The sequence below is a fragment of the Drosophila arizonae genome, chromosome 4, assembly GCF_054131065.1.
Source record: "Drosophila arizonae isolate 15081-1271.41 chromosome 4, UAZ_ARI_1.0, whole genome shotgun sequence".
Taxonomy (NCBI): Eukaryota; Metazoa; Arthropoda; class Insecta; order Diptera; family Drosophilidae; genus Drosophila; species Drosophila arizonae.
This window is the reverse complement of record NC_142924.1, coordinates 17,988,132-18,015,200: the sequence shown is the minus strand read 5'-3', so window position 1 is coordinate 18,015,200 and position 27,069 is coordinate 17,988,132. Positions and strand designations below refer to the sequence as shown.

Sequence of the window (27,069 nt, the reverse complement as noted above, 5' to 3'; positions counted from 1 at the left end):
ATAGTCACTCAGTTGGAGCATAAATCAAGACTAACAATACAAGCACAAGACACCGACACACACACGCACACAGCCATCCGTCTAAGTTGAGCAACTTCCGTGCGAGATGCGACGGAGCTGGGCCGTACGATTTTTGACAGCCAAGCAAACTGCGTGAACAACTTGCAGATACAAAAGTTATAGATACAGATACAGCTAGCTAAAGATACAGATACATCTACAGCTACAGCAACGGACAGTTGAAAAGTTTCACAAATTGCTGATTGACGTTTTGTGATAGGATCGCCCGGCTGCCCCTGGGTTAGCGTAATTAAAAAAGTTTGCCCAGCCCATCGAACAGACAGCGAACTGAGTAGGCAACTGTTTGATGGCATTTCAAAGTTTTCTTGATGTGTGAGCAGACATATCACATATATACACATAATATATACACATTTATACCTTGTTTCATTGTACATCCGATTGTCTTTTCTTTATTGAGTTCTTTTGTGCTCTTTTTTTTTTGGTCAGCTCCGTAATTTGGAAACAAATCAGAAAAAAAAAATCCAAATCGTAACTAAATATAAAATATGCTCTACCTACTCGATTTTTGCTTGTCTTTACTGTTTGTTCTCTTTTCTCTTTTCATGTGGGGGTGTCTCTTGTCCTCTATGTTTGCTTCTTCTACTTCCTCCGCCTCTTTTCAACTAAATGTAATTTTAAAGATACTTTTTGTTTTTGTAGTTGTTGTTGTTGTTGTTTTGTGCATGCAGCGCCGCTTGGGCGCCCAGATGCAGCTAGCCTGGCCATAGCTAAACATATACCCAATGTCAGATATAAGATATGCGTGTCAGATCTTCTCATATAGGCTATATATAAACGCCACTTGTTCTTGTTGTTGTTGGTGTTGTTGTTGGTGTCTCTAGTTGTTGTTGTTTTTCTTGCTGTTTGATGTTGTTGTTGGTTGCTGCTGTTGTTGTTGTTGTAATGCATTCGCTGCTTAGAAGCACTTGCGATGCACAATGCCGGGACCAGACTCATCGTACTCCTGCTTGGAGATCCACATCTGCTGGAAGGTGGACAGAGAGGCCAGAATGGAGCCACCGATCCACACAGAGTATTTGCGCTCAGGTGGTGCAATGATCTTGATCTTAATGGTGGACGGAGCGAGGGCGGTGATTTCCTTTTGCATGCGATCAGCGATACCTGAAATGATTTAGAGTTTTAGCTTAGGTATGAATGAGATATTTCCAAAAAGTCGTTCCCCTACCAGGATACATGGTGGTGCCGCCGGACAGCACATTGTTGGCATACAAGTCCTTGCGGATGTCCACGTCGCACTTCATGATCGACTGGTAGACGGTTTCGTGAATGCCGCACGACTCCATGCCCAGGAATGAGGGCTGGAAGAGAGCCTCGGGTGTGCGGAAGCGCTCGTTGCCAATGGTGATGACCTGGCCATCGGGCAGCTCGTAGGACTTCTCCAGCGAGGTGGAGGCGGCGGCTGTGGCCATTTCCTGCTCAAAGTCGAGAGCCACGTAGCACAGCTTCTCCTTGATGTCGCGCACGATTTCACGCTCAGCGGTGGTGGTGAACGAGTAGCCGCGCTCGGTGAGGATCTTCATCAGGTAGTCGGTCAAGTCGCGACCGGCCAGATCCAGACGGAGGATGGCATGTGGCAGGGCGTAGCCCTCATAGATGGGCACAGTGTGGGAGACACCGTCGCCGGAATCGAGGACAATGCCAGTGGTACGGCCGGAGGCATAGAGCGAGAGCACCGCCTGGATGGCCACGTACATGGCTGGGGAGTTGAAGGTCTCGAACATGATCTGTGTCATCTTCTCGCGATTGGCCTTGGGATTGAGTGGGGCCTCGGTGAGCAGGACGGGATGCTCCTCGGGAGCCACGCGCAGCTCATTGTAGAAGGTGTGATGCCAGACCTTCTCCATGTCGTCCCAGTTGGTGATGATGCCATGCTCGATGGGATACTTGAGCGAGAGAATACCGCGCTTGCTCTGCGCCTCATCGCCCACATAGCAATCCTTCTGACCCATGCCCACCATCACGCCCTGATGGCGAGGACGACCCACAATCGATGGGAAGACAGCGCGTGGCGCATCGTCGCCGGCGAAGCCAGCCTTGCACATGCCGGATCCATTGTCCACGACCAGAGCTGATGCCTCCTCGTCACACATTTTGGCAGAAGATTAAGTTGAAAGCTACAAAGAGACAGCCAGACGTTAGATCCTTACGATCAGCGATTAGCGATGGCACAGGCGCCACTCACGACGTGTATGTAGCACAGCGACAGCAATCAGAGTGATTCGCTATATGGCCGACATCTGCATTTAAATAAGTTCTGTCCGTCATCTTGCCAGAACAATGGATATTTGTTTTGGTTTTCTTTTCTTTTTTCTTTTTTCTTTTCTTTTGCACCCTAGTAACATGTTGATGAATTCTGAGTTCTGCATGCTAAGAGCGCGGGCATGGGCAGGGGGCGCAGCGGGGCAGGAGCCGAGGAATGTGACAACACAGATTTTATTTTGGCAGTCTATGCAACAATGGGGTACATTAACTATGGTGAGTGTGTTGAAATCATGAATGGAAATTAGTTTGCCTAAAGTTGAATGGAGGGAATTCAACTGGAAATTTTATTACATATTGATGAATTAATATTCATCTATTTATATTTATATATATGTATGTAAGTATATATGTATATTTGTATGTATGTATATTTGTATGTGAACATTTTGATTTATATGTACATTTATATATGAATTTCTTATTTATTTATTTATTTTTTTTTTATTAATTCAACTTTAATTCTAATATGCATCTGGCAAAGCTTTTCTAGTCCTTGAACTTCAATTTCATAAGCTCTTCAGAAAGAAGGTGCTTATAAGGAGAACGAGAAATCACATTTATTAGAGCAACAATTGAATTTGGGGCTGTAAAAGTGGGAGCGCCACGAGTTGCTTTGACAGAGACCCAAAATATTTATAGATAATATTTAATTACTTAAAAATACGAATAAAATGGTTTAGAAAGTTTACAAAGAAAACTTTATTAAATCAAGCATAAATTTAAAATTTAGCCTCATAAAAAAAATAATAAAATGTTATATTTGTTTTAAAAAATCTGTTTATGTATATAAATAAATTTATGTATATATATTTATATAAATAAATATATGTATATATATTTAAATATAAAAGACTAGTATGCATTAAACAATTTTTTTGATTATGATATCATGATTATATATAAGAAAATCTATTGGGAATTTTAAATACTAAATTTTTATATTTTATAATTAAATTTTTTTTTTGCTATTCATTTATTATTAATTTTTCGAAACTGCTACCAAAAGTGTAAGCTCTTTTATTAATAATATAATAATGTATTTTATTTTCATTAATCGATTTTCAATTCATAAAAATCTGTTCTTAATCATTAACATCATTTTTTTATATTTTCTTTTCATTAATTTGTTTTCATTAATATTAATTCAATAAATTTATTTTCACTAATTTCTTTGTAGTCTATAAAAATCTAAGAATTTTTATTATATACATTACATGTCAAATATATTTCATATTTACTTTCTGCTCTATCCATCTAATTTCCCAGCCACCCATTCACATGCCACTTGGAAACAGATACTCAGTTAGGGTATCTCCGAGATTATGAAATAGTCGATTGCCAATTTTCAACTTGTATCATTTCATGTTCATCAAATTATGCCTGTGTGTGCCACTGCCTGGCAGTGGTTGCCAGCTACGTTGCATGAGGGAGATGAGATGCGCCAGGACTTGTATAGGCATATGCGGTACGTACGTACGTTGTTGTTATATTTTTAAGTTTTTATATAAATAAATGCGTTGCACTGAACAATGCATGCTTGCACCACATACTTTGGCCCCAGCGTGCGGCGCGAGCAGCCTTCTTCTTCTTCTTCTTCGTCTTCTTCTTCTTCTGCTTCTCTGTGTATCACGAAGATTTGTGCCAATGATGTGACAAAATGATTTGACTGCCTGCACTCGCTCGGTCCATAGATGGTGCGGCCCAAGATGCCCCAAACGACACAAAAAGAAAAATGAAATACATTTAAAACCAAAAAAAAAAAAAAAAAAACTAAATAATTTAAATATATATATAAATTGCACTTTCTAACATTGTGAGTGTGCAGACAATTTCTCGGTTGGCAGTGCACTCGCATATCGCTCGATCTTAACGTAATATTAGCTACGAGATTTATATGCGTGCTGTTTATTATTTTAATTGAGTGTAGCGTAAAATTCTAGCTGGCAGTGAATTATTAGACAAAACATGCCACAGATATTCTAGAGTTTCTGAATGTCTTTCCTTTTATTTTTCTCTATATTTTTGCAAGTTGGATAACTGCTATGCAGCGCCCCACTGCAGTCGTTATAACTGCTGTTCGCACTACCCATCCACACACACATACACACAGATACACACACACACAGACAGTTGGGAAGTTTCTCAAGTGCTTGGTAAAACTATCTGAAAACTACGTGACTATTGCTAACGGCAGGTACAGCCACTATATACATATATATGTATATATGTATGTATGTGTATATAGGTATCATTGTCTGCTTGCTCGTTGCCTTTGAGTTGAACGCCAGTTGATATATCTAGCCTGTTATCTAGACACGAGAGCGCCTAGAAACTGGGAGGGATTATGGGTCAATTGAAAAGTTTTCAACACGTTTTGCACTTTTTAATACGAATTTGCGTTCTCTGCTATTTGCGTTTTGACGGCGAGTATTTTGCATTGAATAGAAATATGCTCTGGAATAAATGCTGAGCACGAGAAAAGTTGCAGTTAAAGTTAGTGTTGGTTAAGGAATCGAAATATTTGTCAACTATTGTCAACTCTAAAACCTAGACATATTTTTGGCTGCAGCATAAACTTCTTAAGAGTTTGAATCTCATATAGAGGACAATATATTAGACTGTGTATGGGTAGAATATAATTTAAATAGTCTTAGTGATGCGAAGAGAATAATTATAGTTTATATTCATAAAGAAGTGAGGGTACTTTATTTATACAAATACAACAAAATTATAGAGATTTTATTATTTTTCATGAATTTAATTAACTAAATTAAATTATAATGAAGTTTCAGGCAAAAAATGTTTACTTAATATGAATTTTATCTATTTAGTTTAAAGATCTCTTCAACAAAAACTCCGATTTGAATTTAATTTAAAAAAAAAACTAATTAACTAATTAGTTTTAATGCAGAAAAGCTTTAGGTCTGCGAAAATATATTTAATATGATTTTTATTTATTTTGTATAGAGAGCTTGTCATATACATAAAGAAATATTTAAAATTGCAACTTTTGATTTAGATTTGAGTGAAAAAAAGTTCTTTTGTTGTATAATAAAATTATTAAGTTATGATGAAGAAAAGTTATAGGTCTGCAAATGCTTGCTTAATATGATTTTTCATTTTATTATTTATATCTTTGGATAATTTAATTTATTTATATACAAAATTTGATCAGCTTTGGCGAAGAAGAGCTTTGCTATGAGTTTTATATAATTTTTAGTTATTTTGTATATAAAGAGAAGTACAAAAGAGAGAAGTAGAAGTATGTGAAATCAATCTCTAGATCACTCAGCTTTATAGGAGTATGATATAATCTCTTCTACATTCCATCACTCCACATTTATTAGCCTAATCTCCAGGCGCAAACTCTTCGCCTAGCCCCGGCAATTATTTGCTACTGTGAATGAAAATGGCGCTACCCGAGACTTTTGGTACTACAAATGGCTGAAATGGGCGCAAACTGACCCAGCTCGCAACTTCCAAAATGTTGGTGGAGTGCCAGCTAGAGTCCGGAGTCGTGATGCGTTGACAGGGCACAGCACACGGAGCGCACGTTAAATCGCGTTCCGGCTGTTGGGGCCACGTTGGCCCTTTGGCACGCAATGCGGCGTGCGGCACTAAAATAAACTTGGCCCAGGCTTCAGACAGCGAAAACTGAGAGCTGAACACTGAAAACTGAAAACTGAAAACTTAGCGCTGAAAACTTGCTTCAATGCACATAAAAATTAAAATACCCGACGACGCGTGCATACCAAGCGACTCCCTCTCACTCTAATCCTCCCGCCCACTCACTCTCTCTCTCGCTCAGAAAATTGTTCACGTTTTATGGCTAATTTATGATTTTGTTTTCTACATTTTCTTTCCTTTTTTATGTGTTTGCTGTATTTATGAAAAATTGCAAGTTTAATCAGCGCTTGCGCTTGCTGCTTGAGTCATTTTAATTTAATTTTCACTGTCAACAATGTTGCTGTTGGTGGTGCTGCTGCAGCAGCCTCTGCTTCAGTTGCAGCCACAGCAGCGTTGGCGTGCAACTGTGGTGGGCGTGGCCATGGCCACTTTGCACACAAAGTTTGCGCCGAAGACACACGCTCTGACAGTTTTCCCTTTGGCTCTACACATTTTATTAATTAAACAAGTTGCCCGCTCAAATAATTTCCACTTGAATTAATTTCTCCCATGTGGCCGGAGACTGGCAGCTGTCAACGGGCCATGCAGCCGTAATTACCCATCCGTTACGATGTAACGCCATAACATGCTGCAGTCGTTTGCCAGTAGAAAATGGAAACAGAAATATTTACTCATCGAATATTTACAGGGAATTTACATAGATCATATCAGAAGTCATCTTAAGTCACTTAGGAAACTAATCGATGGGCAGCTGCTGGTGCAGCCAGGTGCGTGTGCCGCCCTCGACAAAGTCAGCAGCCGCATGATCCTGGCCGTTGAGTATCCATTTGGTGGTCAGCAGACCCTCGACGCCCACCGGGCCGCGTGCGTGAATCCGGGCCGTGGAGATGCCCACCTCGGCGCCGAGGCCGAAGCGGAAGCCGTCCGCGAAACGCGAGCTCGCATTGTGGAACACACAGGCGCTGTCCACGGTGTTGAGGAAACGCTGTGCCGTGGCATCTGCACGAAATGGAAAATGGAAAATGTTAAATTGAAAGCAAAATAGAAAACTGAGAGAAAATTGAGAACAAAAAAACATGCACACACACACTCACATTCGCACACGCAAACTCTAATATGCAATGTGCACGTGTGCTGCGTGCATGCTGAATGCTGAATAAAATTAATTTCCCAAATGATTTAAATTTGTTTTGGCAGCGAGCAAACCAAAAAAAACCAAAGCCAAAACTAAAACTAAAACCTGATCCCTGAACCTTTGGCAAGGTCCTGTCACATATGCCAAATGCATGCAACTAACGACTCGACATATGACGACTGCGCTGCACTGCACTTGCCATGACATTGGGTTTTTCCATTTAATTCAATTAGCTCACAGCTCAGCGAACAACATGGCTGAGTTGAGCTCGAATAGTCGAAAGTTGATACGAATCCAACTGCAAATGCCCAGTGGATGGCAGCAAATGAGTTGAATGCATCAAGCGAAATTCAATCTTCTTTAATTTAAGTCTTGTTGGATTGTATAAAAAATAATCAAAAATATTAAAATGAATAAATAAGGAAAGTATACATATAAAATATATTAGAATGTAAAATTTATAATATGCATAAGTAAAGCCATTTTTAGGCAAGGCAATTAAGCTAGAGCTCTAAAAAAATATATATATACTCTAAAAATATTTTATAAACCTTTTTCTAGTCCCACATTTAATTCTTGGTAAGTAAAATATAAATTGTTTTGTAGGCTGGTGTTACCAACCCATACAATCTATCTAATCTACCCGCTGCTTCTATCTATATTTCTTTTAGCACCTTCTGATAGCACCGTGGGCGATTGTACTCAATAAACTTGTTTGTTTGTTCTTTTAAGTTTATATATCTTGAGAACTTATTAAAGTCTATTTATTTATTTATTTTATTTATTTTTTTTTTAGCTTCAGGAACAGCACTTCAGAAAGTTTCGGTAAAAATAAATAATAAATGAATATTAGCTTGGCATTTTAAGATCATCAACTGTATTGATTTGTCTTGACAACATACACAATCTACCCAAGCTATACAATATAAGATATCTATTAATCATTTGATCTTTCTATATATAATATGTATAAGAAATATGATCTAGCACCTACACTTTCAAGGTATCTATCAGAATAATATATTATAAACTTTAGCAACATTCTTTAAGGATTTTTTTTTTTTTAATTTTGCTGATAAATAAATAAAAATACTAGAAACTTAATAGACAAATATATGGGCTGCAAATAAAAATATAAATAGCCTAAGAGACAAATGTAGGTATTGTAAATAAATAATTGCCCAATTACAATAGATCATCCATCTATATATTCTTCATTCAGCTCTGTTTATCGATTGTCTCTACATCTATCACATATTCAAATAAGCATTTGCATCCATTTCAACTGTTACACGTTGGCGTTGCAAATACTTTTATCTAGCCATATCTATCCATTACTGTCCCGAATGCCTGCCCACTACACATCTATAAATCTAGCCAGAGTTGTTGCTGCCCATGGCATAAACCCACCATATATCGCATAGTGGGCAACACAAAGCACTGGCAAAACTAATTTATAGCCCGCACATTGAATTGTCATTAGCTATAGGTATTTAGGACCCGTTGGTCCCTGCCCCCTGCCCCCTGCCCCTACCCGGTTTCACTGCTAAAATCATTTTTCAGCTTCGATTGCGAGCAATTGAAAATTAATTTTCAATTTTCATACCATTTTCGGTAACAATGACATCCGTGTGACCGCTGCCGTATGTATGTATGTGATTAATGGCTTCCTCCAGACTGGGCACAATCTCAATGCAGCACTCCAGGGCACCGTATTCGTGACGCAGACTCTTCGCAGCGGGCGGGCCGAATGTCAGTTGCTGATTCAGACGCGGTCCCGCATAGATTTTGACGCCCTCACGTTTCAGCATGTTGCAGACATCGTTGAAAATCTGTCCACTCATTAGATCCTCGTGTATGAGCAGCGTTTCCATTGCATTGCAGGCTAAAGCGAAGCGAAACAAAAATGCAATTAATTTGTCCCAAAACAAAGCGTGACGGTGTGGAAGATTTTATAATTAAAACTGGGTATAATGAGCAGCGCATTATGCTGTGAGCCAAGCTCTTGTGGCTGATGGAAACTATGAAAACTTTAAGGTAAAAATGTACGCAAGGCGAGTACTGCTCTACTAGAAGATATCCTGTCTGTCAAGAGCGAAAATATAGGCCTCTACCATAGGCTTAAGCCTTAGTATGATGGGGTCTTAATTTTATACGTCTAATATAACTGAGCTAAGGATAAGCATGATTGTATATGTATATATTGTATGTTATGCAAAATATATCATACATAAATAGAGTACATTTGACAAGGAGTGACAGGCTACAAGATATGCCGTCTATAAATATTGAAAATATTGGGTAGTCTAAAAAGTCTTTTCGTATTTGTAGTGAAACTTCAAATCATATTTTTTAATATTTATAATAAACTTTATTAAATCAAATATGCACCATTTTGGTCGGCCACCTTTTACCATTTTTCCACTAGAGACATAATTCCATTCGTGTAAAACATTCGTGGTTTCTCTTTGAAAAACTGCTCCAAGTAATTTTCACAGGCTTCTCTTGAAGCCAACTTTACTCCATTAAGGGAGTTCTGCATTGACCGAAATAAATTGTAGTCCGAAGGTGCAAGATCAGGGCTATATGGTGGATACATCAAAACTTCCCAGCCAAGCTCTCTCAGTTTTTGCCGGGTCATCAAAGATGTGTACGGTCTGGCGTTGTCCTGATGGAATACGATGCCCTTTCTGTTGATCAGTTCTGGCTGTTTTTTTTTTCGATTGCTTGCTTCTATCTCATCAGTTGCTCACAGTAAAGTGTCGAATCAATCGTTTGACCAGGCTGAAGCAGCTCATAGTGGATTATTCCTTTCCAATCCCACCAAACACACAGCATTACCTTTCGAGCCGTCAATCCTGACTTTGCGACCACTTGTTGAGCTTCACCACTCTTGCACCATGATCTTTTTCGCACATTATTGTCGTATTTGATCCATTTTTCGTCTCCTGTTACCATTCCCTTCAGAAATGGTTCGATTTCATTTCGTTTCAGCAAAGAATCGCAAATGTTAATTCTGTCCTATAAGTTTTTCACAGACAATTCATGTGGTATCCATACATCAAGCTTCTTTTTGTAGCCAGCCTTTTCTAAATGGTTCAGAACCGTTTGATGACGATTGTTTAGTTCATTTGCGATGTCATGGCTGCTTATGTGACGGTCCTGGTCAATCCTTTGCATAATTTCATCGACTTTTTCAAAGATTGGTCGACCAGAGCGAGGTGCATCTTTCACATCGAAATTTTCAAAACGGAAGCGAGCGAACCATTGTTGTGCTACACGAACTGATAGAGCATCGTCACCGTAAACATCACAAATTTCATTAGTGGCTTGCGTGGCATTCTTCCCTTTTTTATACAAAAATTTCAAAATATAGCGAATTTAATCTTTATTTTCACTCATTTTTGAACAGCTGTAACTTTTTTCAAATTCTTTGAATTACATTTTTTTTTTTGGCAATCGAAGCTTAAAGTGCTACCAATCGAACACCATAATGTGTACATCATGTGATTTGTAGCACTGGAGATATATGACGCCAACGACATCTATTGGCAAAATACGAAAAAACTTTTTAGACTACCCAATATATGCCTCTACCTTAGGCTTATGCCTTAGAAGTCCGCATGATAATTTAAATCTAATAAAACTTAGAGGCATGACTGTATTTCAATATATCTTATGGAAGATATATAATATAAAAATATAGAACATAAAACAAAGACTGACCGACTAGAAGATATCCTGTCTTTATTATAAAGATATGCCTCTGCCTTAGCCACAAGGTAGAGTTATTGATCTTAGGAATGAATGTTAGCACAATCGAGTCATAAGAATACATTAGATGAGGAGTGACCGACTAGAATACATCCTGTTTGTCAGGAATGAAAATATGTATATGCATCTACCTTAGACTTAAGGAAAGGTAGGCCATGGTTATGAACGATTCAGGAGAGGTGCTTAATGAACATAGAAACGGTCGTACATGAGTCAGCTTGAAGCTGCTCAAAATCTAGATCTAGAATATATAGATCAAGTTTCAGTCAATCAATGCAATGCTTTACCTGCTGGATAATCGCACTTGGCATCGCGAGCAATGTGCAAGGCCTTGCTCAAGTCGGCATCCTTGTCCACGTAGACGTGGCACACGCCTTCGGCATGGCCCAGCACTGGGATGTGCAGCGATTGCTCCTGGATGTTGCGCACCAGCTCCGAGCTGCCGCGTGGTATGATCAGGTCAATGTGATTCTCCATGGCCAGCAAATCGCTGATCTCCTCGCGTGTGGAAACCTGTTGAAATAAACAAAAACTCAGACTCAAACTCAAGCCAAAGGCATCTCTCAACCGCTAGTTGACTGTCGTGGCTCACTAGGGAAACTGCATGCTCGGCGCCCACGCTGCCGAGCGCCTCCTTGACCAGCTCCATCAACGCCTTGTTGCTGTGCGCCGCCTCCTTGCCGCCCTTGAGCAGCAGCCCGTTGGCGGACGCCATGGCCAGGGCGGCCACTTGGGGCAGCGAGTCCGGGCGCGACTCGAAGATAACGAGCAGCACGCCAATGGGCACGGTCACCTGCTTCAGCTCGAGTCCGTCGGCCAGGCGGGTGCGGCGCAGCACGCGACCCACATTCTGCAAGGAAATAAAACGCCATTTGGCAACTCAGCAGCTAATACATTACACATACGCCATGTGGTGCGCCCCAACGGAAGCGAGCCCATATAAGAGAAATAATCGACTATTTATGTAGGGCCGATTCTAATCCCAGGCGTCCATTTTGAGGCGTTGCCATGGCTCAGTTTTACATAAATCAAAGCACTCAGCTCATCGTAATCTTTATTTATTTTTAATGCTCTGCCCCACACGGAGTACCTCGTGCCTCTGCTGGAAATTGGCTGGAAATATTGCTGCGCCACGCCTCGCAGCAGCTGCCGGCCCCCGCCGTCCACCCGTCGCACTTGTGCGCTGCGTAAATTTGGTTATATGGTCATTACTATTGACTCTGGCCTGGCAGGGCGAAACTTTAAATTATATTTGCAGAGGACAATTGGATAAGTCATGGCTAGCTGGAGACGAAGTCAATTTCCACAAAATGCCCTTATTATGCACCCTTCATGTGAAGCGTATAATAACTTTGTTGCCTGTCAAGAGTTTCGAGTGGAGCCCTGATTCGATTCCCAAATTTATATTAACATTTTCGTCGAGTCATTAAATCTTGATATGACTTGTTGCAACAGCTCCGCCACTTGCTTAAGTGCAATTCAAAGTTCCGCTAAGCGAAACATCACAAAGAGCAAACAGGAAAAGAAAAAACCATCAGATCTTTATTCACATCATTTTGCTGATTGCCTCAGGCAGTGCGAAGACAAAAAGCAAAGTGCGCGGCATTTGTTTGTCGCCTGCGAATACCTTTTCCCCCTCCCATTCTCAGCCAGTTATGCGGTTTTTCTCTCGCCCTATTTTATGATTTTTGGTTTTGCCACACATGTAAGTGAGTGTATGTGGCCGGAAAAAAGTTTTCTTGCCGGCAAGCGGGAAAAAGTTCTGCGCTTCCGCACAATCACATCCAATAAAATGCCTGGCTGCGAAAGGATAGCAGCAGCGCTCACTCTCTCAATGCCCCATCAACTGTGGCCGCTACACATGAGTGTGTATGTGTGTGTGAGTGTGTGTGTGTTTGTCTTGGCTGTGACATTAACTCGCACACATACACACACACAGACACACACACTAGATGCAGCAGCTAAGCTGTCTTTTATCTTCCACTTGCTTAGGTCCTCAGCCCGACCTTCAGCTCCATTTGGGTGTCAATTTTTGTTGAAGTGTAAAATTGCTTGGAGATTTCATAATATTGTTAAAGCATGAAAACTGTAGCTGCACAGACGCACAGCTGGGGCCATTGTTGTGGGTCACAGAATGACCACTTAGCCGGCCCGAGAGAGTGGCCCGGGCTAACTCGATTTTTTGTAGCAGTCAACAGCATTTTGAACGCTTTTCAACACTTTTCAACAGTTTGCAACAACAGCCAAAACTAATGCAATTTGTGTAAACTTTTTGCCCAGATTTCTTGCACTCTGTTGTCGCGCTGTTTCTGCCGTCGACCTCTCGGCCAATCAACTGCGCTGCTGTTCCACACTCACCTTGTGACTGTCATCGGCGATTTGCCTGAGGCCAATCGACAGGTTCTTCAACTTGGCCGAGTTGAGTGATAGGCGCGACAGCAGCGGCTTGGCCAGGCCGCTCTTCTGGGCCTCCTCCAGGTCCTTGGCATTCGCCTCCAATATGAACTTCTCGCGGCTCACCAGCAGATCAGCCAAGTTGTTGACGGCCAACGCGCGCTCGGCCGGGGACAGCGCCTGCATCTGACGACTGCCAGTTCGAGCTGTCGAAAAAGTTGCAGTTGGAGTTCGAATTAGAGTTTGAGCTGATAAGCTGCCAACTAATTGCTGGCCACTTGAATAAATATAGCGAAAGCTGCTTTTCATCAGCTAGTATTCCGCTGCGAGCAGTTTGTAAAGCTGTTAAAAGGTTTTCACTTTAGTTTGCGCTATCTCTATCTCCGCCTCTATCTCTATCTCTATCTCGATCTCTCTCTTCTTATTTTGCAGTAAACAGATCAAGAGTGATACAATTAGCTAGTGCTGGCACAATAACCATTTACAGCTGTCCCAAAATACGATTCAACAAGTTGCAACTGGCTAATTAAGAAGCACTTCTCAAGCTCTTTGCCCGCGCCGCGCCGCATTTCAGCTGTCCCAAATAACTACAATTAAATTAAACTCGCCAACTAAAAATTGCAGCACAACATGCCAGATGTCAGAGCCGGACTTGGATAACGAGCAACGAGCGCCAAGGCGCCGTTGGGGCCAACGACTGCCACTTGGAGCTACTAAGCAGAGCGCAGCAGAACGACGAAGGTAAACCTCAACTGGCAGCCATTGTGACCTCGTTTCTCCGCCCTCACTAAATGGCCACTGTGTCAGTCAGGCACTTGCCAAGTGTTGCCCACGGCGGCTACTCCTACCACCCCTACCCTCCCCACTCTCTAGACCACTTAACACTTAGCTAACCCAGCTACATAGTTGAGAGTTGGCCAAGCAAATGCTCGTCAAGTGTCCACAAGACACCCACACTCGAGAATCTTGCCCAAATCTTCATACAACTACTTAGCATTAGCTATTTGTGTGTATTCTAATTTGTCTTTAACAATGGCAGACAATGTAGCCAAAGTCTGAGCAAGTATCCTGCTTTATTCACTTATTACAAACTCTTGGCAAACATTCCCGCATTGCATTGTTCTCTGTGATTCCTGTGAAGTGAATCTCCTTTGTTGGCTGCAACACTTACCGTTCTCGGCCATCACCTCGACGGGTATGGTGTTGGCGCTCTCGGTGGCTTCGGTGAAGAATGTGCCAACTTTTCTGCCGCCCACAATTGTCTTGATGGCCTTCTCCTGCATGCCGTTGCATATAACAACGCTGACGCCGCGGTCTAGAGCCCAGGTAGCTGCCTTCACCTTCGAGTCCATGCCGCCGGTGCCCACCTGCAAGTATTCGTGAAAGTATTATAAATAGTTAGCCAAAGTGTGAAGCATGCAATAAACAAACTCCCATAATAAACGCCATTAACTTGCAATGCGGGACAACTGCAGCTGTAATGGCTTTCCACTTCCACCTACTCTCGACACCTCCCCCACCCCTCCTAGCACCTTGTCAAGTAGCCAAGAAATTATTGCGCAGGAACAGCAAAAGTTTCTGCACGGTGTCAACGCGTTTTGCCTTTTAAATATTTAACGAGATTCGCGCTAATGCAAGCACCTTGCAAAACAGACAACTCGCCAGACAGTGCCCATAAATAACAAATGGAATGGTCGACAGAACAGAAATACACATACTTATATTAGTGACTGTCTACGTACTATTCGCGCACACTGCAAACTGTTTTGAAAATAGAGCTAGACTATTAACTAAATATTGTTAGACTTCCCTCTTAAAGAATTATGTTTTGGCATTTTCTTGAAATGCGACAAAATATAGAGAAAGGAACTTAAACTGCTTGAAATTAATTTACTAAAAATTCTTAAGTTTTTCTTTTAATAATTTTAGTTCACATTCCATTAAATGATATCAGTTTTTTAAATATTTTATTAAATATTCTAAGACACAATTTTTCAAGAATTTATTTAATTTTCCCCCGAAAGGCCTAAAAATTTTATTCATGCAGAGAAAATTATTCACACGTGTGCTAAGACCTCTCGACTCAAGCATCTTGGAAATAACATTTTAATTTATTACTAAGCCTTTCCTGTGAATATCAATTCTAATTAAATTAAACAAGATAAAATAAAAAAATCTTTCCAACTTGAAGCACGTTTAAAATAAATGAAGTTAAGTACTCTTAAAATTTATCAAGAATTTATTTTTCCTAGAATATCATAAAAAAGAATTAATGGGAACATATGTGAAAATGCACACGTGTGTTAACAGTTCTTAACCCGAAAAATGCTGGGAAAAATATTTATTTTTCTCGGTAAATATTTTTGAAATTTACAATACTTAAGCAGCATAAAAAATATTTTTTTAAATGCATAGATGCAGACAACTTAAAATATTTTAAGCTTATTTAAAAATTTCTTTACAATTTTTCTTTAGCTTTATTTATCTACAAATGGCCAGACGTTTGCCTGGAAGCAGTCAAAAATATAAAACAAATAATATCTAAGGCTTTCACCAAATATCTTTTATAATTTATGAATGACTTTTAATTCAATCTAAAAATTCGGAGTTTGCAGCCCAAACTTAAAAAGTAAAAGTTTTTGGATTATATGAAATTAAATATTCTTCAGCTTAATTTTGTGTTTTATCAAGCAAATTTAGTTTGTTTCATAAAATTTTCAGAATTTATCATTAAATTCTTTGCATTGCAGCTCACTTTAATTTTGCGCTGTTTAAATTGCTAAGAATTCGAACGCCTTCTGCAAATTGAATTTCTCTTCAATGTAATTTACTGGTAATTTGATAAGCTTGAAAAATTATAAATATTTTATATCATTTTTTCAGGTAATACAAATACAAAATATTTATGGAATTAGTCAGAAAGTCTGTGTTAATTGAATGACTTTCATTCATGGTCCTTAGACTGAAATTTTTTTTTAATTTGCTGCCAAGATATTGGGAATTATGAATATATGACAAAAATAATAATTGTTAATTAAACATGAAACTAATTTAATAAGTGGGCAATTTTTTAAGAATGTCTGTCACAAATTAAATGTCTAACAGAAAAAATCAATAAATTGTTTAAAGGCCAAGCTAGTTGAATGTTTAAAGAATATTTTTAAAATTGAAATATCAGACATAAAAAGTCAATAAATATTTTATAGAAGGCAAAGTTTGTCAATTTGCATAGAATTTCTTTTACATTTTAAATGGCGAACAGAAACGTTAAATTAATATTTTATAGAGTCTAAGCTAGTTAAATAAGTCTGAAGTATCAGGCGAAGTTAGTCTTAAAATAGACAACCTGCAGCCTCTGCACTTACCTTGGACTTCTTGCCGAACTCAATGCTGTTGATGTCGTCGCTGGTGTAGGTGTGCATCAGCTTGGCGCCATCCTCCCAGGGTGGCTTATTATAAATGCCATCGACGTCGGACATGAGGATTAGCAGATCAGCCTGCACCTCAGCGGCTAGCATGGCCGACAAGCTGTCGTTGTCCTTAATGGGTATGCCCTGTAGAAGACAACAGAGATAGACAGAGAGAGAGAGAGAGAGAGAGAGAGAGAGTGAGAGAGTGAGAGAGAGAGTGCTGTTTAGCCACGTGACTTTGTGGTGCGTTCGAGTACCCACCTTTCTTGCACCGCCAGCCGGCTCGTCGTCACGTATAAACATCGGCGGAGAGACGGCATCGTTCGTGTTGATGATTGGCACGATATTTAGGCTAATTAATTCGGAGAGCGTGGAGAAGAGATTGTTGCGTGTTTCCTCGTTGTAGAAGTCCGGCTTGGTAACCAGCACCTAAATCAATATAGCAGACACACACACACACACAGTTAGTAGCAGTAGTGATGAACGCTCTACAGTGCGCTTAACCGACCTGTGCAATCTTGACGCCGTACTGGGCAAACATCGCATCGTAGAGTGACATAAGACCCGACTGACCCACCGCAGCAGCTGCACGTGGCTCCAGTGTGGCGCCATCGAACTATTGAATAGCCACAACCTTAGTGCTAAACTCTAAATAGCAGTTATCTTGTGTGTATGTATGTGTGTATCACCTCTTTGGTGTCCTTTGGATTCAGCGTCTCACGCATCGACAGCGACATGAGCAGCTCCTGGGCCAGTTTCTGCTTGCCAAAGGCCACAGCTCCGCTGGTCACCATGATGACCTCTCGACCCTCCAAATGGCACTCGGCGACCTACATATGGGCAAATAGTAAGCAAGTGAATTAAATATGATATTTAAAATTCATTTGCGATTTCAATTTAATCACCTGCTCCACAATGGAGGCCAGACGACCCAGAGCCAGGCCATGATTATCCTCGCGCGTGATGACAGCACTGCCCAGTTTAACGACCAGGCGACGGGCATATTTGAGCTGGCTTCGTTCCGTGAACTGTGGATGGGCCTTCTCCAGGCGCTTCTCTATGGACGGCAGCTACGGCGAATCAAGACATTAAACAAATATTAGCACAAGTCATAAACAGACACAGTGTGAGAGTGAGAGAGAGAGGAAGAGCAATGAAACACAGACTGTGAGTCTCTGTGTGTGGGTGTGTGTGTGGGTGAGTGCCTTATCAGTTACAATCGGCAAACACATAATGAGGTCGTAAATTGGGAGAGCAAAGAGCTTGAAAATAAAATCAACTGAGAGTAGTCCAAATGGCAATCCAATTAATTATGCCACACTCTAATCACCAATCATCGACTTAATCAGAGTTCTGTGCGTGCGTGTGGCCCTAATCATAATTACTAAATTGCCGTTAAGCCAGAGCTGTAAATATGGCTGTGTGCATAATAAACAGTTGGCAACAACTAAAACAGCTAATAATTGGGCACCAAATGCGATAATCAATTCGAGTCTCTCGACTGAAAATTGCATTAACTAAATTAAGCTCAATCGAATTTTGTTCAGATGTGATGCAATGAAATGCTTGAACAGGCTAAATTCTATTCCAATAAAATATGATAGATTGCAACATATATACAATTTGATGTGCTGCCTTCCGGGTAATAAAAGCCAGAGCCGGAGACCGACTGCTGTCTGGCAAACGGAAATTTCAGCCGAGCAGATGCTTCCGTCAACAATCACATAGACACCTCGGATCAAAAACAAAACACTGACAGAAATATATATACATGTTTATATATATATGGATTGGAATAAACGTATAGCCGGAATTGGTGCGGCAATCGAATATATTTATTTATATATTTGAGCCTTGGCTAAATTGATAAAAAATATATTGAAGTGAAAATTGTAAACAAATGACAAAGTGCACGGTTGGAGGCATAGCACTAGGAAATGCATGTAGGTATGAAATTAATATATATAATATATGAAATAAAATATAATAAGTTAATACATATGTATGTATATATAATTTAATAAAAAGTCATATATATAATATAACATGTAATATTATATTCTGAACTAATATATGGTATGGACTAAGTAATTAGCATCAATTTAATTTTTATTAAATTTTAGAGTAATTCAATAAAATATCCTATATTATAAATAATGATTAAAATATAAATATTTTGAATATCAATTATTTGTTAGCAGAAATAAATAAATACTTTATATAATAAATATAACTTATACTAATAATATAAATCAATTTATATAAATAATATAACTTAGAATAAAAATATAAATTATATAATTAATAAATGTATTATTTTTTTTTTTTTTTGTAATTCTTATCAATTTTAGTAAATAAAATAAAATCAATTTTTTAAACCAACAGCTGATTAAGCGGATCAAGAGGCTTGACTCGAATAGTGGAAGCAGCATACCAAAATGCAGCTCAGCTCTTGAGGCTACCTGAATAATAATAAATTTTAACATAATATGATTTATCTATATAATATAAGAGATAGACCAACAGATAAACAGGCCAAAGAAAATATTTAAATTAATTTCAGCAATAGGTATGTATGTATAGGTATGTTATTATATTAGTTGTCCTATGCTCACACTCTACGTCTTGGGAAAACAATGCCAATGGACAATAATTACTATATAAGTACTTTAACTAAAATGCATCGTCATTACTTAATGTATTCATATTTCCATAGAAATCCATTCTACAATCAGGTTTAGAATTTTATAATACTCTCAGAATTTTTCACCCAATTCATTTGTTACTTTTCTCCACATCTTGAGGCAATTGAAAGACGTAAACAACATCTTGACTCATCTAGTCCTAAGTGCTTTCTATTTACTTAAGCCTAGGAGGGGACGGCCATTTGCTCTAGATTTGCAGGTTTTCAGCACATCAATCATCCGCCCCATTGGCCTGGGCACACTTCAGTGATTCAACAATATTTTGTTGGGGTGTCCATATTGATTGGCTTTGGCTATTGGCTCAGGCGCAATAAAAAAGCGAAACGCGCCGCAAATTATTTATGTTCACATATTTTATAACGAAATCAAAGGCAATGGCAATGGCAACAGCTACGGCACTTTCAAAGGCAAAAGCCAGAGCCAAAGACGAAGGCGAAGGCGTATTCAATGCCAATTATTGTACAATTGAACTGTAAATTAAATTGGGGCGTAAATATTTTTATTTTCTTACATCGAACTGTCAGCATTATAAAGCTCTCAGCGGGCTACGCTGTAAATACAGTTCGTAAAAAATGTTGAGGCGATCAAAAGGTGTCATTTTTGTTTGCCTATTTATGATTCTTCTTCTGCTTGTTACTTCTGCATTTACTTGGCTGTTGCCATTTGGTCTGCTTCTAATCATTTGCTCATTTTATTTTCTTATCATTATATTTAGTCTCTGAAGCGATAAATGGCAGCAATAAAAGCTCAGGCAATCAATTGACTGGCTAGAATCGATTTGTCTCATATTCAAAGAAACTCAATTGTTTTTATACTAACAATCTTTCACGCACTAGGGTTTCGGCTCTTTCAATTTGATAAGAGCCAAAATGAAAACAATTGTTAAATAAAGCACGCTGCCATATCGAAACAGAGCTAACCTTGAGCCATTGTTTGGTCAGCAATTTGTTAATTGTTTGTTATCAAAGTGTTGAGCATGGCATGTTTTGCTTTCGCATTTGATAACAGTTGCTCCAGCTAGGCCAGACGAAGAGAGTCTTGCCGCTTGCTGCTCTCACAAATCTAATTATCAAGTAATTAAATTGTTGACTGCCCAAAAAGTTGGCTTTGCTCGAATAATTTATAACCCTGCGTAGACGAAGCCCATAAAACGGGCTATAAAAATGGGAGGAGGAGAAGCACGGTTATGGCCAATGCATGCGAATGGCGAAAATTGTGTGTCGCATAGTTTAACGAGCAATAAAATGTACAAATCTACTGTGGAATTGTGGAGAGAATCAGGATTAAAAATATAAAAAAGTTACGGAACTTTTATGAACTATTTTTAAAAAAATATTATTGATCTCAGAATGCCAAAAATGGGCGACTAAAGCCCAGAGATGGAAAAAAAAGCCTCCAATAACTTGATACTCAACCAAATAAGCAGTTTAGGTTTAAAAAAAAAAAAAATCTGAAGAGCTAGGAGACAATCATTATATTTAGAACTTAATGAACCAACATAAAATACGTCTATAAAATATAATAAAATATGTCTATTTAAAATCATAGCCTTAATAAATATAATTTTAAATTGAATGAAACATTTAAATATTTTTTAAAAATATATAAATATGAAAAATATATTTCAAGTATACTTTAGATTAATGTGCATAAAAGGTAGCTGGATACTAATCTGTTAATATTTAATAAAATAAATATTAAATTATATAAATAAAATTGTGGCTGAAAACTCTTTGAAAACTTAAGAGCCTTGCTCTAAAGTTTATTTATTTATCTGCAACTATAAAGACTATCTCTACAACATGTTTTTCGTAAAATAATATAGAAGCCAATTTTAATCCATTTTATATTTTTAGCACAGCTCCATGCAATGTCATGGAAAAAACTATAAAAAATCCATTCAGATGTCCCATATTTGCTTGAAGGGTCATCGTTTAGCGAGCTCATGCGGCAACTATTATGGAATGTTAAAGTTCTATTAGAGAGCGTTTCCCAGCGGCTTCAATACACAGAAACGGAAAACAGAAAAAAAGGAAATAACAACAGCTGTTTGATTCTCGTGCTCTACACAATTTTCTACGCTGCTTGGACGCTTCTTATATTTATTTTTATTCTCATTTCATTTTTTTTTCTTTGTTTTTTTTTTTTTTTTTTTGCGACGTTTTACGCTTGTTACGCTACGCCATGTTTTCATTCACCCCACTGTGTCGCATTTTTATGATGTACCGCACACACACACACACATGCAGACACATAGCCAACTAGCTGCCCCATAACTGCCAACACGTGTCAAAGTGGGGCGACGATGACGCCGGCGTGCTCCAGTCGAGGCTAGGCATCAAGGGAGGTGACGAAGCGACGACCCTGACCTAGCCAAATCGTTTTGAGTGTCAAAGGCAACGCTGGACTCTGTGGATAGTGGACTACGGATTGGAGACGGAGGACGGGGGACGGGGGACTGCGGACTTTAGACATATGCAAATGCAGCTGTCGACCCTTGCCCGTTGGCCAGGGCTGGTCGATGCATATTTAAAAGGGTTTTAAGTTTATTGCAAAAGACGAACGGCAAATGGCATTGAATTTCCACAGGCCAAACGAAAACCGCCTGCCAGCTCTCCCACTCCCTCCGTCTCTCTCCTTCCCATCCGGAGAGTACGTGCGTCAGTCTTGAAATACAATATTTACACTTTACAATTTATTTTAACACGTATACGCCGCACTGTACCAGCAGCTGTCGTGCTGTGTCAATGCTTTTTGTGACATTTTATCAGTTTGTCATGCACACAATATGTTCCTGTTCTCGTTGTTGTTGTTGTTGTGTTTGGACTCCCTCAACCATTTTTGGCATTTGTATGTTTTGCATGTCCGTCAATCCGTACCCAAAACTGCAAATGATTTACAGCATTCGCCACTAACCCAAAAACATAAATCGATTTTAGCTGTCCTTTCAATTAGCCCAACCCAACGCAACCCCAAGCATCCTTATTGCCAATGCCAAGCTGTTGCCACTTCGATTAGTCATAAAGAAGAGAGAAAAAACATCAAGCTGAAATCCTCTCAACTACATTTTCACTCCGATTGTTATTGTTGCTGACGCTTTTATGGCGCTGATTGAGTGCTGATTAAATTTTAGTGCCAAGGAAAATTTTACGCCTAATCTGAAAGTGTGTGCGGCATATTCCTCAATCAACTCGCTGCTCCAAAGGGGCAGAGAGGCCACTCAAGGCTCCATTGATCATTCACGCAGGCATTCTGTCATCAGCTTCAATGATCCCAGTAATTTTCCCTCCTATTTAAATCGAATTTTATTACGTTTTTTGGAGCTTATCAGCAATTCATTTTAATCATAATTAAAATATGACAGCCGCTAACTGTTTAAAGTGTTTATTTTTTCTTTCATTCTTTCTTGTAGATATTGCTCACGTCTGGGGCAGTAGGCAACTGACCTACGTTGCGTCGTTATTCTGATCTATTTCTGTACAGTTTTGATGGGCCTTTGCATTAGGTTCGCCAGTGGAAATCAAAGTCCAATTTATTGCTGAGCTGCACTTGATAAGAGCAAATGAAAGACAACTGCCCAGAGGCTGAGCAAAGGCTATTGATGGCTGATGAGTCGATTATTAGCTGACTAAATAAGAGTGGAGTGATTTTCGACAGCTCTATGTCAGCAGTTGCTAGAGTTATCGATAACAGCAAGACTTTAGGATATTCCAGACGAATTGCCATTTCACAAAGAATGCTAAAAAATAACTATATGTATATCTATATACCTGCTTATATCTGTATTTAGAAAATCTTTTTACTCTAATCAGTCTTATCAGCTCACCCTGCATACTCAACAGATATATGAATATATTTACAGATAAATTCCTTGAAATAAATATATAAATCTATAAAAATCTAAATATGTATGTCTGTCTGTATATATATATTTATATTTATATGTATTTATTTTCACATTTGTTTACTACAAATTCTATTTAATCTCCTCTTATCAGGTCACCCTGTATAGGCTCTTGACTGCCCAAGTCCAGTATTATGAGGCAAGCAAACAAATTTGTTAGACCATAGCATAAGACAAAAGAGCTTTCTCGTCAAGCTTGTAGAGCTGCGCCATTCTCAGTTCACAGTCTAATAGGCTCAGTGAGTTCATAAGTAGCTCATCCGGTCATTAGAACAGAAACTCGAATGAAAATCAGGCCATGAGGCAATCAGATTATGGGAAAATCAAAACATAAACAGCCTGAATGCATGTAAACAGCAGTTCAAAAATATATATATAATATAACTTTATATATATATATATGTATATGTAATAGATGATCTATCAATAACTGCAGTTTAGTATATATTTATGCAATATCTTATATTTATATGTGGACCAAACACTTCACAGCTAATGATTATTTATTTTTTATTTTATTATTATTATTTTTTTTTTTATTTATTATTGCAAATAGATTTGCTTTTCTGTCCACTTAGGTTTCATGCACTCACTGGCTGCCTGGGTCCGTGGGTGCTGGCCGCTCTCCAGGTGTTGCTTGAAAAGCTGTTGCGCAGTGCCTTGCAGCTATTACGCAGCATTTTGTCAGTTTATATATGTATGTAGGTATTACTAAAAATTAATTAATTTGTTAATGATAATGGACTTTAACGAACACGCGATAACTATTTGGTTACATGTGATCCTGGACAGGATCGAAATATCACAGAATGGAAACGAAGTGAAGGAAGAACGCGCTGCTAACGTGGAGCTAGGCGTAGCCAACAGTACCGCAAAACCCAACGATTTCTACTGATTCTGAATTGTTTTGGCACCGTGCACGCCCCGGCCTAGTGACGGACTGCTCCGGCTACGGCTCTGGCGGCTTTGCTGATAATGAAGCGCAAACATATGTAATTGTAAGTGTTCATTGCGATTGCGATTAAAATTGGTTGGGGCCAGCCCCTGGGCCCGCTCTCCACCGTGCCATCCCATCTCTCTCTCTCTCTCTCTCTCGTTCGTCCTCTCTCTTTGTGCGTTAAGCCTCTTGTAGCTCTTGTTGTGATTCAATTAGAAATGTTATCAATCACAGGCACAACAACACATCAATACACTCACACACACACTCGCACTCTGCTCAGTTTTAGATTATGGCAAACATTTACACTTTGAACACACGGAGCAGCTCGTCGTCAGCTTATCATATGCTACATGGGAGGCGAACTGGCCACTTATCAGAGCATTTAGTGTTTGCCTAGAGCAGTTGTTGTTGCTGCCTTATTGCATGCGTGTGTGCTGCATAATGTTGAATAATTGAAGCCAGCAAATTATGTTTCAATTAGGCGAGAAATACGAGCAGCAGCAGGGCCACTGCCAAATAGTTGCCAACTCGGCTGCTGGAATGTTGTGTGTGGCAGATAAACATATTATAAGATACTTAATGTTTATTTAAGCAGATTAGTTCGGATAGAATATGTAGATAGCTAGCTGAAAGTATTTGATTTTGTTAGAGATTTAGAAAGGCTTAAAACTATATGAATGCTTTTACAGCAGATTTGTTTGCATATTCGAGGCATGCTTATCTCTATAATCAGAATTTAATATTAAATCACTTCATAAATTTTGATTAAATGAATATTAACAAATTAATGTGCGCACTCCACCCAAAGTGACCTTATTAGCTGATATACCAAATATGTATGTGTGTATTAATAAAATGAAATTCAATTAGTAAGTCGAAAACTTTTATTCTGATGATGGACAACATAAATGAAAGGCGGAATGGGAGACAATGAAAATAAATATGTATTATTTATTTTTTAAGAAAAGGACTATTAATTTGTAGGAATGTTTCCTTACGATAATTAAGAGTTCAGAAGAGCTCATCATAGCACACGAAAACTCTTGAAACGTAGTCCAGTACTCATTTTTTATTATCTATCAATTTATTTATTTATAAATATTTATTATTAATATATATAATGGAATCTGTAAAGCAATTAAAAACCAAATTAATTTTAATTTTCCAATAATTAAATACTATAATTCAGGATAAACTAAATTGGCTGGCCATTATTCCGGCTTTCATTGCAGATATTAACAATTGCAAAGCGGTTAAAAGACAGCGAGTGTCAGGCTCAGATATGCTTAGAGTTTAAACTTTACCATTTCATGAATTTAGTTTGAACATAAAAAGGTTCGGTTGACTGATCAAAAAGACCTTAAAGGCTTTTTATTAAAAGCAATAGCTCCTTACTTTACATAATACTGATTTCAAGTCTCTAGCATCAAATATTACCATAAATTATGGCAGTTATATGTAAGAGCTTAAGTAATTCTCAATTTTCCAGTTAGTCTCTGAGCGAAGCAAAGAAATGTACAGAAATTGTATTCCACAAGACGAACGAGAAAGCATTTGCCAAATTGCAAGTCTCAATGCTTAGGACTGACATACGGACAGACGAGCTATAACATATCTCCCTCTATCTCTTTTTCTCTCCCTCTCTCTTCAGTGCGTGAACTTGATACGTGATTAGGAACAAACGAATGCTATGAAAACTACATGTCTCGGCATTCCAAAGAATTTTATTTATTTTATTTACTAGTTATATCACACACAAACAGTAAAGAATTCTATCCAAAGAACAGATTTAATGCCTCGCTGCTGCTATATGCATAAGATACTTTAATGTATTCCTACATAAACAGATTTATGCACAAATAAAAAATACCCTTTCAGTTTCACATGGAGAAAAAAGGCCGAAAAACTTTAATTGTAAAATAAAATATAAAGTTTACTATATTATAAATAATAAATTGTGAAATTTAAGCGACATCAACAAGAGAAGCGCCCAATTTTGTGTTTGTTTTTTGTCAGTGAAAAACGAAAGCTTAATTAAGTCACAAAAAATGCGAGAGTTGTTTATTCACAGTGAGAGGGAGGCGTGAGGAGGGCGGTCAGATATGCAATGCAGCACAACAGAATAACGGGGCAACAAAAAGACGAGCAATTGCTTGGACAACAGGACACCGTGGATAATCAGGACACATTGTGCACAAATATCCTGCAGCTTTCATTTAATTATTTTTGCAAACAACAAAAGTTGGAGCAGACGCTGCTGGCCAGCAACAATTGCCAACTCTGAGTTATTATGTTCATAATTAAATGACATTTAAAATATAAAATATATAGTATGAGGATTATTTTGTTCTTGTTCTTGTTGCAGTTGCTGTTGCTGTCGTTGTCGTTTCCTTGTTGGCAATTGCAAATGCATAGGAAACCCATAAAATACAATAACAACACCAACAGCCCAACCAGAGCCGAGCCGGGGTGACTGCCTGAGGTCAGATAAGTGCAAAATTATGTAGCCGCCTGCCGGTTGCATAGTTGCTAGCTCTACTGTAGCAGCACCGCCAGCAAAATAATAGAAAGCAAAGTTTTTTGTATCGAATTTTATATTTTACGGCCCGATGCCATTTCCGTGCTACTTTGTTTTATGTTCACGTTTTTTTCTGCACCAGAAAGTGGGCTACATAAATCTGGTGAAAAACATGGATTTATATGCCAGTGGCTATAGAAACCAATATTAAGCATACGCCGTGTGGACCAAGCCACAAGTAAAAGCCAACTCTTTGGGCTTTTCTTTGCCAGTAAACAGTGGCCAAGAGTCGAAACGTTTTTTGGCATCCGGCCAA

At 38.7% G+C, this 27,069-nt stretch overlaps 2 protein-coding genes across 4 annotated transcripts; both read right to left on the bottom strand.

Annotated features, from left to right (window-relative positions):
* Positions 1–442: 442 nt before the first annotated feature.
* On the bottom strand, positions 443–2,412 carry Act79B (Actin 79B). Its single transcript, XM_018008059.2, has 3 exons — positions 2,267–2,412; positions 1,250–2,198; positions 443–1,185 (listed from the first exon to the last, which is right to left on the bottom strand). The coding sequence occupies exons 2-3, from the start codon at positions 2,172–2,174 to the stop codon at positions 980–982; spliced, it is 1,131 nt and encodes a 376-aa protein (XP_017863548.1). The 5' UTR covers positions 2,175–2,198; positions 2,267–2,412; the 3' UTR covers positions 443–979.
* Positions 2,413–6,610: 4,198 nt separating this feature from the next.
* Positions 6,611–24,245, bottom strand: P5CS (Delta[1]-pyrroline-5-carboxylate synthase). 3 transcript variants are annotated; one of them, XM_089468968.1, is made up of 13 exons: positions 24,072–24,245; positions 23,889–24,006; positions 17,592–17,756; positions 17,376–17,516; positions 17,195–17,302; positions 16,948–17,115; positions 16,642–16,830; positions 14,448–14,643; positions 13,241–13,482; positions 11,475–11,732; positions 11,170–11,395; positions 8,715–8,993; positions 6,611–6,972 (listed from the first exon to the last, which is right to left on the bottom strand). In XM_089468968.1, exons 2-13 carry the CDS (start codon positions 23,973–23,975, stop codon positions 6,710–6,712), a joined length of 2,322 nt encoding a protein of 773 aa, XP_089325094.1. In that variant the 5' UTR covers positions 23,976–24,006; positions 24,072–24,245; the 3' UTR covers positions 6,611–6,709. The 3 variants fall into 3 exon arrangements, with proteins under 3 accessions (XP_089325094.1, XP_089325095.1, XP_017863545.1); XM_089468969.1 differs by having other exon boundaries at positions 24,166–24,184; XM_018008056.2 differs by having other exon boundaries at positions 23,889–24,245.
* Positions 24,246–27,069: the final 2,824 nt, after the last annotated feature.